The sequence below is a fragment of the Tinamus guttatus genome, unplaced genomic scaffold (assembly GCF_059628265.1).
Source record: "Tinamus guttatus ecotype Peru unplaced genomic scaffold, ASM5962826v1 Tinamus_guttatus_pri_ptg000188l, whole genome shotgun sequence".
NCBI lineage: Eukaryota > Metazoa > Chordata > Aves > Tinamiformes > Tinamidae > Tinamus > Tinamus guttatus.
Window position 1 is genome coordinate 3,145,505 of NW_028288722.1, and position 21,755 is coordinate 3,167,259.

General features: G+C 47.4%; 1 protein-coding gene across 1 annotated transcript in view; it reads left to right on the top strand.

Moving 5' to 3' along the window:
- The window catches only part of STX8 (syntaxin 8), a 93,469-nt gene that overhangs the window by 16,057 nt on the left and 55,657 nt on the right, over positions 1-21,755 (top strand). Inside the window, exon 6 of the mRNA XM_010213625.2 lies at positions 1,066-1,158. Within this exon, the coding sequence (XP_010211927.2) occupies positions 1,066-1,158 (93 nt within the window). The remainder of the gene's footprint in view (positions 1-1,065; positions 1,159-21,755) is intronic.

Consider the following 21,755-nt stretch of genomic DNA (forward strand, 5'->3'; position numbering starts at 1 on the left):
AGCCAGGTAAACATTCACTGATAACTATTGCTGGAGTGGAAGTAGGTAAGAATTCCCTGAGTGGAGGAGCGCCACAGCCTGCTCGCCCCGGGAGGCGGGTGAGGTAATGGCTCCGTGTAATTTAAGCGTTGGAAGCGATCGGATGCCGTGGGCCTCCCGATAAGGCCGCTCGAATTAGCGTGTGAAAGCGTGTTCCGAGCGGCCGCGCCGCGGGGCCCGCGCTGCTGGAGCAGCCTCAAGCTCCAGCCTTTGGTCATGTCTTAGGTGTCCTTCCAGGGGGCTGAAAAGGGTATTGGGGGCCGGACCGCCGTCTTATTGAAGGGAAAGAGGGTCTGGCCATGCCATACAAATTTTTTGCCTCACTATATGCAGCCACTTGGCTGCTCAGAGTCTTGTGACGTTGCTGCTTGTCACTTGGTCAAACCACTAACAATGTGGTCTACGGCATCTCTTGCCATTCTGCCTCTTGGCCTCTCTGGACAAGCAGAGCTGCAGTTCATGCCAGGGGCTCTTACCGAGGCCTCTGCGGGACCTGCAAGCTGCAAGAGCTGAGTTAGGTGGGTGGCAACATGAGGGGCACTTCAAACTTCAGCTGCTCCTGCTGCGTCCCTCTATACCAGGCTCTCCTCCGTGCACTCTATCCTCTTGCAGCTTTAAAAATTGACTTGAATTCCTTGGCGTTTGCATCACCTGTTTGTCTTTTATTCAAGTTAAAAATTTCTTGGAAAATGTAAAAAGGCTAATCAGAGGTCTGTGTGTCTGTGCCAGGAAATCTCCTGCATTTAGGATTGAGTAACCACTGAATGTTGAATTCTTGGATTTTTTGGGGACCCTTCAGCTAAATGTCCCAGCCAGAGCAGACAAATTAATTATCCATCATTCACTTTATTTGAGGAGTGCTGTTAGAATTAATTTTCATGTAGTGTTGATGTCTTTTTCTTAAAATATTTTAACTCTTTAAGCACAAGTTAGATCTTCATCTTCACTTTTGCATCCTTTATGTACGTAGCCTGTGGCATGTATCAGTCGTTTTGTTCCTTGTGTGATTTTATTTTTCTTTTGCAGAACAAGATGCTGGGCTCGATGCTCTTTCTTCAATCATATCCCGGCAAAAACAAATGGGGCAGGAAATTGGGAATGAGCTGGATGAGCAGAATGGTAAGAATGACACCCATAGACACTCATTTTCCATCGTTTTAATTTAAGATTGTGATTTTTAGTCCTTAGAGAGCTGCACTATTTTCCCCATATAGTAACAAGACACTCTGTACATGTTTATGTATCAACAACTCCTACAGATTCTCTCTTCGTGAACTCGTTATTTTTCATTCTTACACTGCCTGCCCCCTTGTATGTATATAACTACAGTGCTTAGTATATTTTAACCAAGCCTGCCTTTGAAAGAAACACTCAGTGGTTATTTGTGTAGTTAATGTTATACCACATTTTCCAGTGATGATGCTCTTAACAGCCCAGGTCTTTTTTAGGTAAACGTTTATTTGTTGCTGGGTTTCATTAGGATGCTCTTACTCTGCGTCTTTCATGATTAACTAAATGGAAAAGACTTGAATCAGTGATTAAAGGAGAAGCATCATATTATTTGCCACAGATGACTTGGATTTTGAGCATTTCGTGGCACTGACTGTAGGACTGGGTTAAGTGCAGTGTTGAGATAGAAGGTACCTATTTTCTTTAAACTGAGTCCGTATCTAAATGGTGGAGTTGCTCTCAAGTAAAATGTGCTTTGTTACTCACTTAATTGTTCACATGACATAAACTGTCCCTAGGAGAGCAGATCCTCCGGTCTCTCTGACTTTTTCATTTCTTACAATATGGTAATAGTTCAATTAGAGCCTTGGAATCCTGCCAGTTTTCTCCCTTGCACAAAGACTTGAGCCATATGGTTTATCCTTGGGTCGCGTTGTACTTAACCACTGGGAAGGTAAATGCCCTTTTACTTGCTAATAAATGATACGCTTAATTCGGCTTCTTCCTGGGCCTGCATTTTTGTTTTTTATCTTGCATTTCTCCATCTGTGTGCTCACAGTGAGGGGGTTTCCCTGCTAACAATTAGGTAACATAAAGTACTATCGGGGAGCCCCGTTCCAGCTGAGAATGGAGCCAGAGCAGGGCTTGCTCATGTTTCCCTTGTATCCATGTTCTGACTAAATCCAGGAGGAATATGAAATGTCGAAAATACTTCTTTGTTTATTAAGATTGTGAAGAAATGGCTTGCGCAGCTGGGAGAAACTATGCAGAGCACTCTTGTCATATTTTGATCCTCTGCCTCATACGAGCAGAAATCTTGGTTTCATGCGTCTCTCATATTAAGCATTGTTTAAAAACTCATATTAATTGTTTCTTTTGCTCTAAATAGGAAACAGGTGGGAATCCTGAGTATGTTTACTAATTCTCTGTGAAACATTGGTTTCTTGTTAGGAAATTATATGATCTATGTCCTGTTTCGCTCTGGTTGGGGGTAGATTTCCCAAATCCTTATATCTTAGGGACTCTGAAGGTTATAGGGATTGTACCACAGCATTTCTGTGTCGCCACACCAAGCTCCTCCCAGCCTTGAACACCTATGAAACTGGGAATATGTTTAACCCTCTTTTTAACTGATGGTGCAAATAATGCCAGTTTGGTTGGACTTGTCTTTCGGATAACTCGAAAGCCTAGAGCAAAATTCCTAATGCTGTTGTGTGAGCTCTTACAGAAGCTCTAGGCGGCTGCAAAGCCGGAGCCTTTCGCAGGCGCTCGGTGCTGCCGCGTTTTTACCTGTCTGTTCTAGTCCGCAGAGCAAGTTCCGAGGCGGGGGAGCCGCTGCGGTGCCCGTGTCGCTCCCGGGTGCCGCAGAGCGCTGCCTTCATAGAATCATAGAATCACAGAATGCTTAGGGTTGGAAGGGACCTCTAGAGATCATCAACCCCCCTGCACACGCAGGGTCACCTAGAGCACGTGGCACAGGACTGCGTCCAAGCAGGTTTGGAAGATCTCCAGAGAAGGAGACTCCACAACCTCTCTGGGCAGCCTGTTCCAGTGCTCTGTCACCCTCACTGTTAAGAAATTTTTCCTTAAGTTCCTATGTTCCTTCGGAAATCCATAAGCAGGCTGAAGGCAAAGGGAGACGCTCCGGCTTTCGCAGGCGGGGACGCCACCATCCTCAGCCGTCACTCACCTTCTCGCCCCGGGCGCGTCGCTCCTCGTGCTTCCCCGGGGTGCAGTCCCTCTCCTCGTGGGGCTGCTGCCGTCGGCGCACTGGGGAGCCTGCAGTCCCTAGCAGTGTTTTCCAGTGGCTTCTTTCCCTTCACGCATCTTATTTTATGTCCTGTACTTAACTTTCTGCAGACTTTTCTCAGGCATTTTGCCAATATTGTGTCACTCTACCCAGCCAGAGTTGATGAGCATAACTGCGCTGTAATTTCCCCTTATTCAGAATGTCTTTCCTTCCTAGTGCTGAGTGATAATAGCATCATCTGTGTTGTGGGGACGCAGGGGAGTTCGTCTTCACTGAAGTGCTCCATCAATATTTCTTTTTATTGGCGTCAAATTTTCCATCCCACTGTGTACTTCTGTGCACCTGGAAGTCCTGCTTCCCACCCTGCTTTGGCCATTCTCACATTCTGCAACTCATTATATTAAAAATAAATAAATAAAAATAAAGAAAGGCTTAATTCGGAACAGGCTGATAGTGCCTGACAGTGCAACAAAATTTAAGAAGGTAGGAAGTGTCATTATTTTCCAGGCTACCTGGCTTTCCTGTATTTACCTGTTTGTTATTCCCTCCCCAGCAGCCGGGCTGTGTCCCCTGCTGCGGTCCCGCTCGGGGACCGTGCACAGACGGTGCCGCCGCCCGCGGCGCGGACACCCAAGGCAATTATGCAAAGTTTACTTCTCCAGCAGGGTTGGGACGGGCAGATGCCTTTGTGTTTGTTAAATGACTGAAAAATGATTAAGTTTCGCTTTTGGAAGGGTCGTTGCTTGGCTGTACCTGCCTGCGCTTCGCTGGTGGGCCGGCAGCTACAGTACCCTGGAAATGGACCCTGCTGCTGGGGGAGGTGGTTCCAGCGTGCCAGGAAAGCCTCTCTTCCCGCGGGATGTTCCCTCTTCGGGCACCGCGGGTGACGCCAGCCTCGCTCAGCTCTGCAGCGTTTGAGCCAGGCTCCCTTCCCAGTCAGCATGGAGGAGCAGGGGATGCCTCTGGCCTGTTCCACGTGTCCACCTCGGGCTAGGGAGAACAGTGTCCTGAAAAAGCCTGTTTTTTCCCCATCAACTCTTACAGAGAGCCTACGCTCAGATGGAGGTTGCTTTGCAGACATCTGCCCTGAGCAGATGAATCCTCCCCTTAGATGTTGTTGCGGTGCTCCAAGTTTTAATTGAAGTCTCATGTCATTCTTCGCTCGGACTTTCAGTATGGGCCTATCCGAGAGATTTTATGGCTCTGTGCTAACTTGAGGGTCCTTTTCAAACCTCCTGAGCGTAGTATTTTGCACTGATGAGCAAAGTAGAAGCAGGGTACCAGGAGACAATGTTTTTTTCCAGCCTCAGGAGTCTGCCAGCAGTGGGAGAGATGGGGGATTAGCAAAAGAATTTTCCCATCATTAATTCCAAATTTGGTCCCAGAAAACTTTCTGTAATCCTTTCATCTGTTAGATGAAAAAAAAAATAAAGCAAGAAAAGAGTGTAAATGGCCTCTGGCCCTGTTGATGAGGCAATCTGATCTAGTGCAATAATTTTGGAAGAATGCTTCCAGAACTTCTGAATGCTGTTTGTTTTACCCTTATAGAGACGATGTTGTCTCATTGTGGGATACTTCCATGAGAATATAGTGCTCTTCACGACGGATGGTAAATATGGACAGCTTGCAAAACTTGTAGTGTTTGGCATTTTTACCAGGTTACTTCCCACTTAGAAGCTACCACTGATGGTGTATACCTTTTCTTCCTGCTGCTTTAAAACTCGTGTAAGAACATAAATATGTTTTTAAATGGATAAGCTGCAAAACCAGACTGCTGTTTGTATCCTACTGGTAAGGGGAATACTGTGCACTGTTGGAGTGAGTATCTAGGATGTTCTTAACCATTTTTTTTTCATTTTGAGTAGGTGATCTGTCATAATGACAATTTAATTAGATGAGTAGTAAGTCAAAGTCAAATTTTGAAGCGCAAGCCAAGATGCAATTATTATTGTTATTATTTTAAATAGGCTTGCAAATAACGGTTTCCCTGTCACCTCTGGCTGGTCACAGCTGATGGTGTCCAAGCCTCAGGCGGACACGGGACCAGGCCTTTGGTGCCAGTTCAGTAGTGAGGACGGGTGCTTTGCCTGGCTTACAACATTCATTAACCTGGTGGGTCACTGTCAAAATACAAGTATACAATATACAATATACAATACTTGCATTTGGAGCCGTGTTATGCTGATTGCCGAGTGCATATGCAGGGAGAAGTACTTTGTAAATCAAGATCAGAGGAAGTGAGGGGAAGTATTCTTGGTGATGCAGGGGCTTGTTGAAAATAATACAGGACTCAGAGCATAGCAGGGGATTCAGTTCGTATCTCCCAGGGCTGGACTTAACTATGGCAGTGCTCTCTAGTGCAGAGAGCAGTGCCAGTATTTGAACACTAAAATGCTTCTCTAAAAGGTTGTTTTACACGACCGTTGCATGATCAAAATCAAAAGGGAATCTTGAAGGAGTTTCACATTTCAGTTTATTAAGAACATTTTGCTATAATGCAAACTAATTAGCATTGTGTATGCAATATGTATGAGTGATGAGACTAAAACCAATGGGGCTGCAGATGCATTACCTCACTGTTAGGATTAGTATGTAAATAAGGAATGATTAAAGATTACATGTAAATTTTTAAAAAACGGTCATCACCTTGTTTAAATGGCTGGTGTTCTCATCATGCAGGGTGTGATCCTGCGCGCGCCGACCGCCTCCTGAGACACCGAGTCCTCTGGCTCCTGGAATGTGGAGGTGTTCAGCATTCCCGAGGAATGCTGAGCACCAGCAGGTTGGGGCTCTCTGAAAACCTCGGAGGAGAAACACGTGGTTTTAATATTCCAATTTAAAATAACCATTCATAGCTTGACTGACCTCATGCTATGCAGATAGATTTTTATTTTGCCTCCTGAGCTTATTGTATAGAGTAGAAATGACTTCAGATTTATTGGGGAAACATTCGGTCTTTATTGAATGCAGCTTAGTTGGAGTTAGCTCTTCTTAGGGGAAAAATGAACCCCCGTGTTAAACCATTGCTGTTTGTCGTGGATGATCTCAGTAGTGGAATACGCAGTGCCGGTGTCGAGCGCCCCGGAGCTGGGACATGCCAGAGGCAGGGCTGGAGCGCATTCCCTGCGAGTGGCCGGGGCTCTCCTTTCTTCCAGGTTTTGGAAGGCTCTTGGTGAATACGGCGAGGGTCGTGCGTGGCCTGTGGCTGCAGCACGTGGGTGCCCTGTTACAGAGCAAGGCCCGGCTCCTGCCGGGGTGTCCGGGGTGTCCCCGGGGTGCCGGGTAGCCCGGAATTCCGGAGCTTGCTGGAAAGCACTGCCTTTCTGCATGCCGGCCTCTGGGCCGTGCGTTTCGGTGTGCGGAGCTTCCGAGCGTTGGCACTAGCAGCGGCACTTGCTGGGGTCGGTGCTCCTGGTAATGAAATACTGGGGACTGTGAAGTTCTGTTTGGAAGGACAGAGAAGGCTTTTTGTATATGTGTGTGGTTTTTTAGAAAGAGGTTCAGACATCCTTCACTGGGCACCCAAAATAAGCCTTAACTATTCATTTTCTTGTTTTCCTTCAGTGAGCAGGAGATGATAGTGTTTAATCTCCCAGGGGGGCTGTGGAAATATGCTGCTGTTTACTATCAGGAAGACCATTGTTGGAAGCCTGGAGTGGAAACGTGTAACTTTTCAGAGCAGAGTTTGGGTAGTTTGCAGCCAGGAAGGCTCGCAGCCTCATGCTGCATGGGAAGGACAGAACACAATACTCAGCGTTTGTCAAGGAGAGAACCCTGCCTCTTCTGCCTGCTGAGGGAAATGAAGGTTATGTGCAATAAAACCCAAGGTTGCATGGTTAGAAAACACACATCTCCACAGAGCAGCATTATTTGTGCCATTTCCTAACCTTTTGAGTACATGAGCTTGCAGCCTCCGTGTTTTCAGTGTTTATGTACCTGTGTATTTTCCTGGTAGTCTTGGAAAGAACTCTGAAAAAAAGAAAAACAGGGAAGTCCCTGCAGTGTGGATCTGTCTTCAGACCTGGGTCAGCAGCCAGATGAGGACACCGAGCCGGGCACCTCTGCAGCCCAGGCTGACAGGTAATTTTGCAAGTGTGGGATGACGGGAGGTGGGAGATGCCTGGTCTCTGGTCTTGGCGGACACCTGCGCACGGCAGAGTTAAAGGTGAGGCCTGAGCATCTTGTGTTTCCTTTCAGGCTCTTTGAGGAGAGGTTTCTGGTAGTCAGAAACTCTTCTACATCAATTGTGCTGCACGAAAACGTAATGTTTGGAAGTACTGATGAGATGATAAATCTGTGGAGGCTGTTGCTTATGTCCTTGTTAAGAGCAAGTTGTTTCAAGTGAGTTTATGTTTATTCTGTCGAAGAGAAGGGGAGAAGTAGTAGGTACCATTTTAACTTTAGAGAGGTTTTGGTGTTGCCTCACAAGACTTTCTTGTAAACAGTTTGTAGCAGCAAGGGTCCAAAGGAATCATTTTCACCAGTGTAGATGTGACATTGATTGGATAATTATAGCCAGAGATTAATAGTTGATGGCTCATAATTGGAGTGGGAAGATATTTTGACTTGGACTGTGTAAGTCTTTCTGGTTTTGTTGAGCATTTTTGTTCTGGATCTGGACAATGGGGTGGGCAGTGGTTTTGCTCAACTCCCCGTGTAATACAGAAATAGGAGAGACTGCAATTACAGTGATGACAGTGCTAGAATTCCTGCTAATGATCTTGACTAAATAGAGTGAAATTCAGTCATGTTACCTGCCAAGGAGTGACACTGCTATAAGGATGATCAGGACGAGAAGCTAATCCTATGGAGAAGAACTTGAGTAGGATGGATCACCGTAAGCTTGTGAAATGAGGGTATGTGGATTGTAACTTAAACATGAATAAACAACATAATGTTGTGAGAAACGTTGTGTATGAACAAAGTGCTGTGTGGGGAATACGTGCTCCTTCCATGATGTTTGGCAAGGGGAAGGCACAGCATGGGGCAGAGCTGTAAGGCAGTGCGGACCGAAGGAGAGAGCCCAGTGGGCAGCAAAGACGGATTTCAAAGCCTAAGGCATGAGCGGCGAGGGGAGATGGAGCTGCTGGGAGTTACCTGGTCTCAAGAAGGGAAGGCTGAGGTGAGCTGCAAGGTTCCTGAAGGACGTAGCGAGGGAAAGAGAGAAGGGGTGGGCCAGGAGCCCTGGAGCTCAGCCAGGATCAAAAGGACGAAGGAAATCATTCCAACAGCCGGGAATTGGGCTGTATGAGGAGGCTGTGCAGTCCCCACCACAGGAGAGCTTACAGAACCCAGATTGTTCTTGACTGCTGCACTAGTTGAGCTGAGCCAGAGCATGAGATGGAATAGACAATTTATTTTCCTCTATGACCATGTCTAGCTTTTCGCTTCCTATCTCTTTTCTGCAGCTTGGCTTCCCTCAAATGTCCTGTTCCTCTGCCTTTACCAATTTGTTCTTTTATCTCCTGTGCTGAACATCTAATCCTCGCTTTTGCAATTGCCATTCAGTATTCCAGCGTTCTTGCTCAACAAGTTCCCCTTCTGAGTCCTGTTCCACCTCCCTCCTTAACCTCTGTACGTGTTAATGTGAAAGCATCGGGGTCCTGGAGCTTCCGAGGCCACAAGAGAGGCTTAACGTGGAAAACCCGCATTGTTCCGAAATGGCCCAGAGGTTTTGGCTGCAGCTCTAATATATTAATGTTTTTAGAAATTCATCTGGAAGCAGACGGCCAAGTTGGGAATCTTTAGCCCAAGTAGTTAGTTTTTCATCGTTTTAAGCAACTGAAAATAGGGCCTTCTCATGGGAGGTAACAAATGGCTCAATAGAGGGTTATGTTACTGAGCCTGCGTGTGGATATTTTTGCTATGCTCTATGTACACAAAATACTGGGAGATGACACTTTTTCACTATTTTTTTCTAGTTTTATGCAGTGCTTACAGAACCAGATAAAGCAGCAGAGCACAACCTGGAAGCAGATAAAAGGCGGCGCCTCTGCAGTTTGACTGGCTCCTGCATCCTCGCACACATTCACAATGAGTCTGTCTGGCCTCTTGGCACCCGTAGCGTTTTTCCTTGAATAGTTCAAGCCGTAAAATAACTGTTCAACATTTGTCTTCTCAATTATGTGGATTTTTCCACAGTTAGTCAATCTCTACCTCACCCATACCGCTGTGTGTGGGGGAAGCTGCCTTCCTCCGTCTGTCTGCATGGGGATCAGAAATGCTGGAGTAATTAATGTGCAGGAAAAATTAGCCTCAAACTTTCTTGTGAGCCCTTCAGGACTTCTCGATAACTTTTATGATACCAAACATCTTGCTTGGTAATTGCTAACTCTTGCCTTTAGTTTTGTGGCAGGGCTTATGAGAAGCTCTGCTAGGGATACAGGGCTTCATTTTTAGCAAAAGAGAATTCTTTTTTTCTCATCTGCTTCTTCAGGCATTTGATTTAAACTGTTTAAAAAGAAAACAAAACCTCACTGTAACTGTAGATATTTCAACACTCTGATGAATTTTTCCTTGTTAATTTAGCTTTTCCCCCTGTTCAGGATCTCGACCTGAGACCAAGGCTATTTGCCTAGCCTGCTCTCCTGGTTTCTTAGGGTGACTGTCACGCATCATAAGGAAGCAGAAAGGCACTGATCCAACCTGTTTTCCTTTATGGCTCCTTTTTGGTAAATGGCATACCTTTATAATTGCAAATCCTGGCCTTTCTCTGGTCTTTCCTACACAACTGATTCTCCAGTTGTAGGAAAAAAAGTCAGGAAATGCATGGTCCAGTGTAGAACAGCCTTTGCTAGATCTGGTGAATTATGTATTTACCTTTTAACCCTCACAGACAATACCTTGGTATGAACCATCTGGCTTATTCTCCTTAGGTGCCGTATCTGGCTTTTGGCTGAATAAGAACAAGAAGACTTCAATGGCATGTAGGAGACTGAGTTCCAAATTTGTAGAATCACAGAATCACCATGGTTGGAAAAGACCCTCAGGACCGTGCAGTCCAGCCGGGAGCCCGTCCACACCACCCTGCTCGGCCGTGTTCCCGAGCGCCTCCTCGTTCCTCGAGCACTGCCAGGGCTGGGGACTCCGCCACGTCCCTGGGAGCCTGTCCCAAGGCTTGGCTACCCTTCCTAATAACTTCTTCCTGATATCCAACCTGACCCTCCCCTGGCACAGCTTGAGGCCATTTTCTCTTGTTCTGTCTGTAGGTGTCTTGGAGAGGGGATCGATCCCCGCCTCACTGCAGCCTCCTGTCAGGTCGCTGTGGAGAGCGATCAGGTCTCCTCAGAGCCTCCTCCTCTCCACACTGAATAACCCTGGCTCCCTCAGCCGCCCCTCCTAAGGTCTCTGCTCCAACCCCTTCCCCAGCTTCGCTGCCCTTCTCTGGACATGCTCCAGCACCTCAATGTCCCTCTTGTACTGAGGGGCCCAAACCTGAACACAGTGTTGGAGGGGCGGCCTCAGCAGCGCCAAGCACAGAGTGACGCTCCCTGCCCTGCTCCTGCTGGCTGCTCTGTTCCTGACACCGGCCAGGAGGCCCTTGGCCTTCTTGGCCACCTGGGCTCACTGCTGGCTCCGGTTCAGCCGGCTCTCAGCCAACCCCCCAGATCCTTTTCTGCCCTCAGCTCTCCAGCTGCTCTGCCCCAGCCTGTAGCGCTGCTTGGGGCTGTTGTGGCCATGTGCAGGACCTGTCCTTGGCCTTGCTGAACCTCCAACACTTGGTCTCAGCCCATGGATCCAGCCTCTTCAGAGCCCTCTGCAGAGCAGGGGGATTCTTTCTGCTCTGCTCCCCATATGCCTTATGTTCAGTCTGAGCTGCATGGGCCTCAGACATGCTCTGCTTCAGCATTTGCACATGAAGATGCATCTCTAGTTCTGCGCAGCATTTGACTCTTGAACCATTAAGCACCACTTATTTGAAAGTGAAGCATTCTTTCTAGACCTATTTGCTGTTTGTCGCAGTGAAGTGCAGTTGTACTTTAGTTGGTGCTTTAAAAGACCGTGCAGCTCTAATGTTTCCTGTGTCCTTTCCCGTTTTTAGAGAACTTCTTCGTGGTTTATGGAAAAGAAAAATGTAGGTGGCTGCTGTGTCCTGCATCGCTTGCTGGCTTGCTCAGGCACTCTCTGCAAGAAGAGTGGGAACCATAGGTAGGAACCATAGGCTCTTGTGTCACAGTGATTTTGGTGAGTAGGCTGTGAGCTGCTTAATGGCCTTTTAATAGATTTCCCAGAAAATCCATGGGGTCAAAACCCAAGCAGTCAAAGCACAGGAGAGAATAACAAACCCATGTTTCTTGGCATGTTGTTATCATGAGGTATGGCTGGAATCTGCGGAGTGCTTTGAACTTGCTCAGCGCTAAGTCAGTTTGTGAATTCTTCCTGACAGATTCTCCCGTGTCTCGTGTTATCCCAAATGCATTTCTAGCTTCTCCCTCCTCGTGTCTTTGCATGAAAGAGCTAAGAGCTATCCTTGGTGTTTTTAATTATTATTATCATTTTTATCTCTTGTTCCAATAGTCACTCAGTGGAACATATTACTTCTCGGCCATTATGTTGTAGAAACCAACATGTAGAAAATGTTGTAGTGAGCCCACGATTGAGGATATGGCTTAATGTGCCCAAAATCACTAGAGCAGACCTGTTCCAACTCCTGTTTAACACAGCTCCAGTGTCAGGCAGGTTTTGTAGCTACAAGCAGTTGGCCCTAAGGACTACAGAGCCAATTCTGAGGTGTGGGGGATAGATTTGTCATGTAGTTTGTGTTATTTCATCCTGAGCTTTAAAGCCTGTTTTGGTGCCAGAGAGTTCAGCGTGCAAGATTTGTGGGAGCAGTGATTTTTATGGAAAGATTTTAGCAACTTCTATATGAGTCTTCTTTCCTTAACGTCAGACAGATACTGTGAAAGGAGTTTGGATGAGAGAGGCGTGGAGTGGAGGTAAGGTGTCCAGGTAGGGTATTCTGTTACTTTAGAACATGAAGGTTTTGAGTTGGAGATGGCTTGGAAGAAGGGCCTCCCCGTTCTGTAGCCTCCAGGGATGTGCTGGATGTGCAGTGAAAAGCTCAGTTTGTGGTGAGACAGCGGGTGGGAGCAGGGAAGAGGAGCTGGGGATGGTCCTTTCCAGCCCAGTGTTCAGGCTGCTGCAGCCTAGTTCTATTTTTGAGCCTTTCTGGAACACACAGCTACTTGTGGCAGCTATATTGAAAATTTATAGACCCTACAAGGTTTATCAATTGCCAAGCAGTTATAGCTGGTCTGTTCTGTAATAAATAAATGTAACACATGGAATCACTTTGGTAATCAGCACCTCTCAGAACCAGGAGTGAAATGGAACATCTTGTACTGTTCTGACCATAGCAAGAAGCAGAAAGTAAGATCAAGCTGGTTGCTCTGCTGCCTCCTTGCATACAAGCAGAACTCCCCTGTGCACTATCTGCATGGGGAATGTGGCTTTTGTCTTGTTCACAGTGCACGGGTATTTGCAAAATCTGCTGTTTGGTGTAGCCTGGAAGTGGCAGGTGACACCTGGCTACACTCGAACACGGAACCGGCCCTACGAGCGGCTGTTCCTGGGGTGCGGGGGCACGAGTCACTGGGAGGAGGGCAGAGATGCAGGAGCCGTTTGCTGTAAACAGAACTGAAGTTCATGCAATGTGAACATGCTGCGTGGAAGTGCTCAAGTTGGTATCTTGAAGCATGCTTAAATCACTTAAAACACATAGAATCATTGTATTGCAAATCTTCTATAAGTAAATGTAATAGCTTCTTTGAAAGATGGCATTTTGAGTGGAAGATGTCTCAAGTGTTTTGTGTTAATAATGCATTCAAAATGTATTTGTCCCCATGTGCCACCAAGCAAATGAGGGTGCTACTGTAAGTATTAGTCTGTTTTACTGTCATATAGTCTGTTTTACTGTCATATACTGCAGTGAGTCGGGCACTGCGGCCGTACACTGCAGCCCCTCTCTGTTGCTGTGCTGCCCCTTGCGTGTGTGTGTGTCTGTGTGTGTGTGTGTGTGTGTGTCTGTGTGTGTCTGTCTGTGTGTCTGTGTGTGTCTGTGTGTGTATGTCTGTGTGTGTGTGTGTGTGTGTGTGTGATGCACTCGCTGCTTCCGAGGAGCTTCCTTAGCAGTCAGACTGGAATGACTGTCCCAAGAACCAGAGGCACTCTGCAGTGTAACAGCAGTGTAGGTCCTGTGCTTGGAAGCACACATGATTATTCCTCTTTACTTCTCTTCCAACAGAGAATTGTGTAAGAAACACTTTAGCATAAGGGAGTAAATCACATACTTCAAAAAAGATACTATAATACAAACCGGCTGGCATCAAAGTGCAGCAGCATTATCAAATATGTCTTTTGGCTACGTGGATTGCATTGTTCTGAAATAAGTATTTGATCTCAAAATTTTGTTGGAAATTTTCTCATGAAACCAAGTTTTGCCTTTTTTTTTAACCAAAAAAAAGAAAAGAAAAAAAAAAAACAAAAGGAAATAATGGTTGGAGCCCAGAGTCTTTAGTCTGCAACATCTGGGCTTGACGAAGTTTTTCCAGCTCGAGGGATACCTTATCTGTTGCTGTGCTGAGTTTGGCGCTGGGACAGGTTGCTGCGGGGCTGCTCTGAGCACCAGGAGCTCCAGGGTTCGCTGCAGCGGCTCAGCTGAACGTGCTGCACAGACACCCCTTTGGTATTAGCAGAAACCCTGGCAGCGATACTGGTTTCAAGTGCAGCCAGAGATTTCGGAAGACTGTTTTTGGTCTGTTTTGGGCAAAACCCACATAAAAATGACAGCTGGTATAAACCCAGAAAATGTTTTAGCTCTACCTGGCTCTCTTGACCTTCTGTATTTCCAATGCCATAATGGAGCTGGAGGGAATAGCGACACGGGACACTCGGCTGTCACGCCGGGGCCAGCCGGGTCTCCGTGGGCTCCTGGCCGTGAGCGCGTCCGCCCGCGCCGTGCCCTGACGGCCGGGGAGAGCTGGGGGCGTCCCGGCCTCCTTGGGGAGGACACGCGGAACGTGGAGCCTCCCTTCCGCAGAGCAGGGAGGATTGCTTTTTCCCTTTCTTGTTTTGTTTTTGTATTAATTTTCTTTGTGGGAGATAACTATAGTAAAAAAGGGGTTATTCTTGGAGGAAAAGTGGGAATTACATAGAGATTATGGAGACACTGTGGCAGAGAGCCATTGACTTGTTCACTTTGGTTTTCTCCAGGTAACGTTTCCCTGAGCGAGCTCGAGTCTGAGCTTGGGCTTGCAGGGGTGGGTGGAACTTGGCTTTCCTCTGGTGTTCCGAGGCCAGGGCCGCAGTGACTGGGAGGGAGCTGCCTGTCTCGTGGTTGATGCTGATGCTGCTTCTCTTGGTACTGTGGCACCCATGAGTGGGAGCTGCTGGGCACAGGCAGAGCGTCCCCAACAAGCCGGGGGGCTGGAGGGCACAACGTAATTGTGGTGTCCCTTATCCTTTGCATCCCACCTGGGCATCTTGCTCATGGAGCTCTAGTTATATTATTAGGTAGCTCTGTTACCTGCTGTTATTTTGGAATATCAACATTTTCCATATCCCTGTGTTATCCAGTTGCTATGCGACAGGGCGTGGGGATCATTTTACTGCAATTGGATTTTCAACCCATGTTTGTAGATAACGTGGGTTTTTGCCAAGGAAAATTAGCAGTGTGAATTGAACTCTAAAGTGGCCTTCCGAAATGTGATATTTTAAATGAATAGAAAGTGAGATAAACTGGGAGGAAAGCTTCCTTCTGGCCGAGCCTATGACATAGACTACTTTTTATGCAGTAGTTTCCCATTATGAATAATTATTTTCACTTGGAAATTATTACTGGGACTAAGCTGCCTCAGAACACCAGGCTGCAGGTAGACAGAGAAGACCTGCAGTGTAGTACAAGTTCAACTGACCAAAGAGCTGTGAAAAGTTGGGCTGGATTCTGCATTTGCTGGTTCTGATGCCTCTGTGTAGCTACTGGGGTCGGCGTTAGGCTGCCTGGGCTCCTTCCACTGCTTGGTGGTACCTCCTCGTCCGTGGTAACTATAGCAGTGCTTTAACTTCAGCAGAGCCTGTTGAACTTAAGTACACTCTTATATTATACCTTATACTTAATCATTTCACAGTTGTGTTGTGCTGTCCAGAGCTAGGGACTGTCACACCCACGGCTAAGTCTCCATCCTGAGCTCAGTTTTGTTTCCCTTTACAGCAGGCAAGGCAATTGCAAGGTCTGTCTTCACTTGAATTAATTGTAATTAAACTTCTCTTTCCTACCCCGTTTTGGGGATTTTCTTAGCACGCTATTTCTAGGTGACTCTTCAGCCACGGTGATAGTGGTCAGAGGGTGCAAGGCTCGAGTGTGTCATTGCTGCTCTGGAGCCGGAGCAGCAAGTGAGATGGAGCCCTGGTGGCTTCACAGCGCTGCTGCTGGGCAGAGCCGGCGCGGGCTCGGGCACTTTGGTGATGGCTTTTCCCAACGCTGCAGGTTCGCACCCGTGACACCGTTCTCAAAAACAGAAGGCAGATGGGAGAGACTTGATTTATGCTGGGTCAAGGGATCGATGCCAGTTTCCCTCAGTCCTTGATGAGAAGGACTTTCAGGTAGGGCATTGGAGAGAGGTAGCCGGGATATTTGTGTCCATTCTTGCACTTGACCTGCTTAAGAGTTTAGGAGGGAGTATCATGGGGTTTGTATCCCCAGATTGCAGATAGAAGGAACATATTTATGTCTCATTTCCTACGCTTTAACTGACAAATAAAGGCCAGAATCTGCTGTAGATTTTTCTGATCAGGTCTGTCTCGAGCTGGAATTCATGTCAGAAAGGCACAACAAGGTAGGGGGTTTTAGTGGCGCAACATTGCACCTCCTAAAAGCAAGTGTAAAACAGAAATGTAATGATTAAAGCCGAGCTGAAAGAGGTTTAATTGGCTTATTACAAACAGCAGACTTTCTGCTGAGTGTTGGCAGTGCAGCTGATGGTACTTTAAACAAAATGTTCAAGGCCGACGGGTAATAGGTTTTGCCCAGTTTCCTATTACCCTCATAATAGGTTTTTCTTGCATGAAAAATTGCTGTGCCACTTGGTGAGGATCTGGAATTAGCCCTTCTCCAAACAGCTATGCGAGTTCACCGTTTCCAGGAGGATTTACGCCATCGTCCGACCTCAGCTTCGAAATTCCCGACTTGCTCCGTGCTCTGCCGCTGTCGGCGGTACGCGGCTCCGGGCAGAGCGGTGACAACTGACAGCTGCTTTCAATAGCTCTATCTCCATTTTTTTTTAATCTGAAGGTGATAATTGCTCCTCAGTCTCTGCTGAAAGAGAAGCTTTTTTTCTTTTTTTAATAGCAATGAAGAAAAATTAATACTTGGGGAAGAAAAACCCTTTTTAAATAGATCTTATGCCAGACTTGGTTGTCTTTGAGCTGTTTTCAACTTGTTTGGTAACAAGCTGCTTCAGATCATGGGTATGTGCGGAGGAGTGTTGCCCACCATGTTCACTGCTTTTAAAGGTGGTTGTGTTTCTTTTTGATCTTACCCGTCATTCAGATTGGAAGAATGGTCAATATTTTTTCTTATCTACAGAGGCAAAATGCAAGAGCGAGATTGACCTTAACTGTAAGTCAGCTACAACTATCATCTCTATAACACTTTAAATCAAGTTTCATGCCCAAAGCTCCCAGGAACTGTTTTCTGCTCTACTGTGAGAGTCCCAGGAGATTCTTGCAAACAGCATTTCCTTGGTGAAGAGGACCTTACCTAAAGCAGTAAATATTTAGACTGTTTTGCTTGAAGAAAGATGCTCAGCTGTTCTCTGGGATGTGGTGACACTCGCAGAATCCAAAAGAACATGTCGGCAGCCCTTTTCTGAAGGGAAGATGAAGGAGATTGGCGAAGGACAGAGTTTTGTGGCCTGGCTTCTCCTCCAAGTCATTAACATTTTCCATGCTCTTAAAATGTGACAGCTGAGCAGTTTATCCTGTGAAGTTTGTAGGAAGATTAAGGGAAACACTTTCATTTCAGAGTTGCCAGGAGCCTTTATAAGGACTATGTTTTAAACAAGTCTCCCCAGACAATGTTTAAAGAAGTCTGAAGAGGGAAAAACAGGCTTAACGGGAATTAAGGAGAGCAACCGGCCACCGAGAGCAGCGGAGATCGTCTCACTGAATTCATCCGAGGGTCACGATGTCACCGAAACCCCGTGTGGCAGCGAAGCCGTTCTTCAGTTGTGGTAGAAAACCGTTTCATAAGCTGCCTGGTGCGAGGAACTTTAGCAAGTGTGTTTTTTTGAAAGGGGAGAAGCTTTCCCAAAGTTCCCGCTAATAGTTGTAACATGAAAACAAACTTCAGGCACTGAGAAACAGTAGTCCTGCCCTCACGATGCCTGCTGGTGTTGGGGACGATTCTGATGAAATTCCTGGCGCTTTGGGATCAAAGCGCTGCTAGCGACCACCGACACCTTCCAATTTAGCTGCGCTCCAGAGCTCCTGGGTAAGTGTGGACAGGAGGGCGTTGCGGCCGCGGCTCCAGACGCTGCCTCTCCTCTTGCTGTGCGGAGCTGCACGTGGATTACAGAATCCCAGAATCCCAGAACGGCTGAGGTTGGAAGGGACCTCTAGAGACCATGTAGTCTAACCCCCCTGCTCCAGCAGGGACACCCAGAGCACGTGGCACAGGGTGGCATCCAGGTGGGTTTGATGATCTCCAGAGAAGGAGACTCCACAGCCTCTCTGGGCAGCCTGTGCCAGGGCTCGGGCACCCTCACAGGAAAGAAGTTCTTCCGCATATGGAGATTAAACTTCCTATGTTTCAACTTATACCTGTTACCCCTTGTCCTGTCACCAGCCACCACGGAGAATAGTTTGGCCCCATCCTGCCTACATTCACCCCTCAGCTATTTATACATATTGACCAAATCTCCTCTTCCTGGGAGTCTTCGCTTCTCCAGGCTAAACAGGCCCATCTCACTCACTCTTTCCTCACACGATAGATGCTCCAGTCCCTTCATCATCTTTGTGGCTGGACCCTGTCTAGAAGCTCCATTTCCCTCTTGTCCTGGGGAGCCTAGAACTGCACCCAGTGCTCCAGGTGCAGCCTCACAGATGTGAGCAGAGGGGCAGGATCCCCTCCCTTGACCTGGATTAGCTGTCAACGCCGGTGGCCTGACGCCGTCGCAGGTGTCCTCTGCCCTCTCCCTGCAGCAGCCTGCGCGGCGCCGCTCCTGCGCTCCCACATCAAGTCTTGCCCAGTGCCAGCAACAGGAGGGAGAAGCAGAGCTGCTGTGATCATCTAGCAACTTCCACGCGGTTAGTGGGTGTCTTAGAGAAAAGCGAGCTCGGTGCAGTCTACTTTTTAACATGTTTTAGGGATTTGAAGACTCCTTTTGCCTTCTGGAAAAGAAAAAAAAAAGGGGGGAGGAGGAATGATGGAAGAGAAACTCAATTTAATACACTTGAATGTTCCTGTGTGTCTTTCCCCACATCCTAAACATGAAAAATATCCGTACGTATCCTTTTGGCCCTAGAGGAAGAAAAAAGGAGTCTCCAGCTGGAGTTCATGAAATTTTATTGGATAAATGAGCAGTGTCATGGTTTTGTGGCAATCTCACTAGAGCACACATGGTATTCGGTGAGTGAACAGCCGTTTCATGCACACTCAAACTGTCCTGAACCACTACCCTCCCCAATAATTCTTCATCCATTCCACGTGGGAGAGAAGCATAGAGTAAACTGGTTAAAGAGGAAAGTTAGAAATCAAAAGGTATATTTTATCTCTTTTGAAAAGAAGTCACTGCTTTCCTTTTATTTTTTTTTTTTTTTTGCTTTTAATATTGCCTGAAATAATTTGTTATTTCAAAGGTGCTTTTCAATCATGGAGTCACCAGGTGACTACAGGTTTGATGATCCTGCAAGCCTGTGGCCTGTGTCTAGCAGTGGTGTTGCTTGGGAGGAATATGTATGTTGGTGGGTTTGTCGGGTTTTTTTAATCTTTTTTCCTCCCTTCCAAACTGCCCCTTAAAATAATTGCCCGGCCCTTTAAATGGAGGTTGAGCCCCCCAGCTGCGGGGCGCTGGGCAGGTCCCTCCTCGCGCCGTGTCCGTACCCGGCTCCTCCGCTCCGTCGCGGTGCCGGCGCCGCTTGGCAGGGCGCTGAGCCGGGCTTGGCATTGCTGCTGCTCGAGTCTGGATCCCTTAGTTTGATTGTGTCATTTCCAAAAACAGCCTTGAGTGCGGGGCCTTTCCTTCCGCTCTCCCCTCTTCCCTTTCCTTATTTTCTCTTAGGATGGCTTATGTGCTAGACTCTGTCACTGTTTTTCCCTCAAGGCTAAAATGCTATAACCTGACCAAGGAAAGGGCTGATGTTTGCATTGATGTCGTCTCCCTATAAACTGCTCTCAGCATCACGTGGCTCAGCCGGGCAGTGACAAGTGTCGCTGAGCAGCAGAGGCCTCATAGTTTTCTGCCCTTTTGGACAGGGGATGCCCTGAGCACTGCATGGTTGTGCTTCTTGGAGTGACTTTTTGAAAACCGGGCCTCTGTATGGCCTGGCACTTTTGTGCTGAGGTATTTGACTGTTATTTTGCACTGCTTAGGATGTTTGTATGTTTTTTTTTCTTCTTAATTATAGTTATAGCTCCTTTTCTGAAACTAAAAGACTTACAGCATCGAAAACGACTCTTCTTATGAAGAAGCCAGTGCTCCATATGCAGCGAGGCTGTTGGAGTGGCCATGCAGTATCACACACTGCCCCGCTGAGCTTGGGCCAGGCAGCCCAGGATGACTCAGGTTCATGAGAGCAGGATGGGAGGAAGAAACGTCACCTTCTGCTGGTACCTGGCCCATTTGTGCCTGCAACCTCCCCCCAGGTGCCACCTGGGAGCCCCTGTGCCCTGGGTCCTCCTGGCTGCTGTGGTGGGTCCTTACCTGCAGGGTGAAGGGGAGAAGTGGGCAGGGTGCATTTGTTTGTTTGTTAAGTTTCTGTTTCAGTTTGTGCTATATTCTCAGTAAATGAGAAAGAAGTTGGTATCTTCCTTCTTCATTGGAAACAAGTTCCTTCCTTGGCATTTCGGTAGCTGGGGACATGCAGAGGCTTGATACCCAAGTGTGCCCAAAAATCTCCCATGTGGGTTTCTGCACGTAGTAGCTGAAACCCTTGTTAGCAAAGAGCTCTGGCCTTGGGCATTTGCTGCTCGTGATGATCTGAAGTTGCTGAATTTGTTGCAAGGTGGAAGCTTTGGCACGGGCATTGCCAGCGCCTCCGGGAGCCTGGGCGCACGGGGAGACCGTGCGGCACCGAGCACGGCGATGCCCTGGGGCCGTCCGGCTTCTGCTGGGGAAAATCCGGCTCTGGTCAGTGGAGGAGAGCCACGGAGGTGAATTCCTTCCCAATGTGCACAGGAAAGGGAGTCTCGGCACGCTGAGGAGGCGGTAACCTGGAAGTGAGGCCAGCAGACCACAGCGCGCTGCATTCCTGCTGCTGCTCCCAGGGGATGCCGGGCAAGATGATTAATATTTTAGCATCTTTGTTCTTTTGTTTTGCTTCCATCGCTGGAGCAGCTTAAATCACCGGGAAAAGGCCCGACACTTCTCCAGTTACACAAACAAATGGTGCTGCACTGGCTACGAGCATCGTGTTTTTGGGAGAGGTGAGCGGGGACCTTCCGTGGCCGCCTTTGGGAAGGGCTTTCTCGCAGCCACAGATGTGACGTGGGCGTTAAGCTTGTCAGTGCTGCAGAGCTGCTCTATTGCAGCAGCTGGGATGCTTTCCAGTAAAAGTGCGTGCCTGAAGAGGAGCCTGCCACGGGCCGGCCTTCGGGCCTAGATTCTGAATAAAATATACTGTGTCTTGTCAGAGGCTTAACTAAAGGAAAATAGAAGATGTTGGCTTACCTTTTAAACTGCTGCTGGTTCTTTCCCTTAACAAAATAATTCTCAGGGAAATATTAATTTGTTCCAGGTTCCATGGAGCAACCCCTTGCTCCCCAATCCTCAGTGAGGAAAAATATGACTGCGTAGGTGCAGCTTTATAAAAGCAGGAGATATCAAGTTGCACGTTATTTTCTGATTCGCAGTGTTACCACATGGATTTAGAGAAATCCAAGCTGTGGTATCAAAGTTGCTCTCTTCTGCACGCCTTAAAAAACTTCTGGGATCGTCTGCTATTGCATAGTTGTGGTTTAGTGGGAGCATTTGAATTTGTGCTTTTTATCCATGCTTGCCCAGGGACTCATGGTGTGCCTTTGACCATGACACTGTACGGTGCTTTTTGCTCCTTGACCAAAGCAGAAAAAGAAAAGCAAGAAATTATTTACTTTGCTTACCTGCTCTTCTCCAAAAGGTTTATGCAGTCAAATTTGGGAAAGAGCTGTGGGATTCTCCAAGACAAGGTGAAATTGCTGGACTCCTTATTCTTTGCATTTTCTTCAAAGTAGTTCAGATCATTAGGTTATGTAGAGATAAAGTGTGTTTGAGTTAGGATGAGCCCCTCCCGTGTCAGCCGAGCTGCCGGAATCGCGGTGTCC